We start from the raw sequence: 5000 nt of genomic DNA, 5'->3' as shown, positions 1-5000 counted from the left end.
ATTACAGTAGAAGTTGTGGGTAAGAGACATTTATACTTTTCTGCATCTCTTCCTTGGTTTGATTTATCACTTCTGTACAATTTAAGTTTTAATTAAATTTTATTAATAACATTAAATCATATAAATCATTTAAGCTACGTTTCTTCTCCACTGACTCACGGCAGTTCGAACCTACGCCTCTTACGAATGTCACATGGAGAAAGATAAATGACAAATTATTTGAGCTAACCGTTTTCTTTTATCGACACTGTGATTCGAACTGGTTATATGTAAGAGGGAACTCTAAAAGAAGTTTGGGATGACATGAAAATCGCAGCTTTGAATCATTAAAATCACCAAAAATTTCTAAATTTTGATTGGTCAAAACATTCCGCGTCACAAAGAGGACCTCCTGAATATAGAATGTTTCCTTTTTATACATTAACGCCCCAGTAGATATATTTTTAACATTGACCATTAATAATACGTACAAAGAATCATAATTATTTAGTCAGATTCTAATTAAATCGAACCGAAAACGGAATACCACTGATACTATATAAAATTAACCAATTTCTCATTTAAAAATTTATTTGAATTTTTAAAGAGATGCCTGATATATTTCAAAATGAAATTAGTGACACCAGCCATATTACGACGGTCAGTCGACTAGGAAAGTCGGAAATATATGCAGTATTGTATCGCCACCCATACCAAAACAATACGTAAATCCTGTCTCTATTTATGATGACAGATACTAATGCTACTATCAGTTCTACTATATCAAATGAATGAGGGAAGTCCGTGTTATTTCTCACAGAGTTAATCCGTGATTTATGGAGTTTATTGGCCTTAGTTGGTTGTCTCCTACTTTTTGTCACACACAGACACACAAGCATAGGCATGCGTGCACACTCACACACGAACATACATACTTTTAGCACAAATACACCCAAACATCACACCAAGCACACACACACACTGAATTCTATTTAATGTTTCTGCATTTGCCGATGAAACCTTCACTGTTCTTGTAAAGCAAGATCCCACACTCATCGCTTTTTCTAGCGAAACAAACAAAACAAACAAAAAAAAAGCAAAAGAAACAAACCCTTATTATCATAATTTATAACTCAGCGAGCTGGCAGAATCGTTAGCACTCCGGGCGAAATGCTTAGCGGTATTTAGTCTGCCGTTATGTTCTGAGTTCAAATTCCGCCGAGGTCGACTTTGCCTTTTATCCTTTCGGGGTCGATAAATTAAGTACCAGTTACGCACTGGGGTCGATATAATCCTTGTTTGTCCTCTCTGTGTTTAGCCCCTTGTGGGTAGTAAAGAAATAGATATATTGTCTGTCTTTATGTTCTGAGTTCAAATTCCACCGAGGTCGACCTTGCCTTTCATCATTTCGGGGTCTATAAATTAAGTACCAGTTACGCACTGGGGTCGATGTAATCGACTTAATACCTTTGTCTGTCCTATCAGCCTTGTGGCTGGAATAGAAAGAGTTAAGGCAGCGAGCTGACAGAATCGATAAAATATTCTACGAAATAGAACACCTTCCTACCTCAACTCCTGTTGTCAACGTTGTTTAGCTTCGAGTCAGCCCTCATCAAACAGATGATCTATGATGAAAAGCTTTCAAAGATTGTCCATAACGTAAATTTGTTATTTCGTGTGCATCCAGGACAACGATATACAATATACCCTTCCCACTTTCAAACGATAGTGTTGGATTTAAATGAAGTCTGTTTGCTTTTTCTACGAGGTGGAGTGCCTATATTGCCGGTCTCCCTTCTCACTCGTTAATGCTATAATTAGTTGTAGTTTTCTCGGCTATCTTCTATAGAATATATCTCTACGTTAGAAAGCGCACAACACCAGAATATACTAAAGATAAAGTCTACGGATATCGAGAGATTCTTTTATATATGTTTCTAGTTAAAGAAAACCCAGTTGTTGAAATGATATCAAAAGCACAAATATTAGATTCTTTCAGAGATATCTGATATAACGCAATATAAAATTGTAGTGTGGAATCTTCTGACTGAAATGCAAAACTGTACTCAGACGGTATTAGCTTAAAAAAACAAAAAGACATAACCATTTCTTTAACATTTGCGAACCACATGCTCCTATTAAAGGTTCATCAAATCCAAAGAGTCGTCGGGGTAAAAATCCAAGCTTTATGTATACATTTAATGTATCGTACGTATATAGGTATGTATGCATAGATGTATGTATGTATGTATGGGTATATGTATGTGTAGGAGTGTGCGTATTTCTGTACCCAAATTTATGTATAAATTCCAGTGCACACACGAGCAATATAAAGATTTTTATGAGTACAATCATCTAAATTACTCTAACACTCATACACAGCTGTACGTTATATACATAAACATACATACATAATACATACATATATATATATATATATATATATATATATAATATATATATATATGTATATGTGTGTGTGTGTGTGTGTGTATGAGTGTGTGTGTGTGTGTATGAGTGTGTGTGGTGTATATGGTTGTGTGTGTTGTGTATGAGTGTGTGTGTATATATGTGTGTGTGTGTGTGTGTATATATGTATGTGTGTGTATATACATGCACACACACTCACAGAACGTGAGTGAGAAAGAGACAGATAGAAATATAGATACACACACAAACACATACATCCATATATATATATATATATATACATACATATATATATATATATATATATATATAATATATATATATATATATAATAACCTAAAAAGCGAGGTCACCTCAACTTGATAAATGGCCCTTAATTTAATAAAATTAGGCTCGAACTAAGTATTTGGGGCCAATATACACTTATTAGAATCATTTGAGCAGGTATCCCAGCATGACCTTCATCTTTTGACGCAGCTCTTACAAATAATATCAAACCGATACACCACACACATCTCATCTCTCTCTTTCGTTACATAGTGTGCGTACATGTCTGTGTGTGTGCCTGCATGTATGCGCATATGTTATATACATATATATATATATATATATATAATATATATATATATATATAATATATATATATATATATATTATATATAACGGGAAGCTTTATGAAAATAGACAAAAGACGAAGGCAGGTGGAAAACAAACAAACAATTGTATTAGTATGGCGCTCAGGAAATATAAATAAAACAAGTCTTTAACGTTTCGAGCCTACGCTCTTCAACAGAAAGATACACAGAGAGAAAAAAAAACACAGAAAGAAGGAGAGAAAAAAAAAATATAATATATATATATATATACATACATAGAGAGAGAGAGAGTGAAAAAGAGAGAGAAGAGCATTAGAAAACCAAAAGCACATGGGAGCATTTTGGAATTCCTAATAAAGATGTTATTATTCATTTTCTGAAATAATTTTCGACAGCATGATGTTTGAAACCAACCAACTTCGACAGTTGTGGAATAAAAACCACACCTCCCTGTAAATACGAACGTTGGTTTTATTCATTTTCTGTCATGTTCATCACAAAAACAGCACATCTCTATCACCACCACCACCACCACCACAATCGCTATAGTCACCATCTCTGCCACTCTCGAATGCCACCAACATGAAGAATAAGAAACTCAAGAACAAATGCAATATTGCAGAAATCAATAGAAATAATGTATTTTATATCGTTATCAATTTATTATTTTTTTTTAATGTTCCTTATTGCTTTTCTCCATGGTTACGTGTTTGTTTTCGTGTTTTCTCCAAAATCCTTGACTCGATCTGAGATCAATTACGCACACACACACACACACACACACTCGTATCTAAACAATTTTAGCATCCACGTGCACACACGTGTACATAAGATACAAGCATATCTCCACTGTCTCTACTACATCAGCTACTAAAAAATACATCATTAGAAATGCATATACACACATGCATACATATATATATATATATATATATATATATATATATATATATATATATATATATATATAATATATATATATATATATATGCAAATACACACTACACACAGATGTGTGATTAAAGGCACATTTATGGAAAAATAAATCCTCTCCGACTTCACCATCAAACGACCTATTCACGCTTAGACGAAGTGTTAGTTAACATCTGTTATTTCCAGCTGAATTCTTTAGTTTTAGCTGATGACAAATTAGTAGTCTTTATCCGTGCCATGACTGCTTAGATATTGCAATTTAATCTAATTAGGTGGGGTCAGACAGCTTAAATAAACTTCCCGTTGCTGAAGGCGTTGCGTACAACAACCTCGAATCGACTGCAACGTAATAAATAGTTTATTAACACTCCCTCAACTCACCCTCGACGACGACAACAACAAGAACAATATTGAAAATTATCGTAACTATGACGACAATAACAATAATAATAATAATAATAATAATAATAATAATAATAATAATAATAATAATAACAAAACAGATGTTGATGGCGCTGTTGGTGGTGTTGATAGTGATGGTGGTGGTGGTGGTAGTGGTGTGGTGGTGGTGGTGGTGGTGGTGGTGGTGGTGGTGTGGTGGTGGTGGTTGTGGTTAATGAGTGTGAAGGTGAGGGTGATGCTAAAAGCATGCAGTGAGTATAATGGCTGTGATGATATAAGTATTGCAGATATAACAATTAAAAAAATTTAAGATTAATTAATGATAATGACAAGATGTCGTCGTCGTCGACGACGACGAGCGCAATGATGACGATGATGATGATGATGAATAAAATGACAATGATGATGATGATGATAAAGACGGCAACGATGGTGTTGACGGCAGAGATGTTAGCGGTAGTCGTTATAATTATATTCGTTATGCATAATTTCTTAATTAGGCATAAATCACGTAAATGTTTTTGGTTTGGTTAAGAACGTTAAATGCATTCAGTGAGACGCAAAACTCAAACGAGGAATCTTGATTCCTGCCATTATTATTTTCTGCTCGCCTTCACATTTCACCGTATGGTATTACTTCAGGACCCACTGTTAAAAAAA

At 34.2% G+C, this 5000-nt stretch overlaps 1 protein-coding gene across 2 annotated transcripts in view; it reads left to right on the top strand.

Moving 5' to 3' along the window:
* The window catches only part of LOC115212320 (inactive tyrosine-protein kinase 7), a 262230-nt gene that overhangs the window by 219013 nt on the left and 38217 nt on the right, over window positions 1–5000 (top strand). For both annotated transcript variants that reach the window (XM_029781184.2, XM_029781183.2), the window contains one exon: window positions 1–19. This exon is cut by the window's left edge and continues 248 nt beyond it. In XM_029781184.2, the coding sequence (XP_029637044.1) occupies window positions 1–19 (19 nt within the window). The remainder of the gene's footprint in view (window positions 20–5000) is intronic.

Source organism: Octopus sinensis, linkage group LG5, assembly GCF_006345805.1.
Source record: "Octopus sinensis linkage group LG5, ASM634580v1, whole genome shotgun sequence".
In the NCBI taxonomy this organism is placed as follows: domain Eukaryota; kingdom Metazoa; phylum Mollusca; class Cephalopoda; order Octopoda; family Octopodidae; genus Octopus; species Octopus sinensis.
The sequence above is the reverse complement of the archived record's forward strand: the minus strand, read 5'-3'. Positions and strand labels throughout refer to the sequence as shown.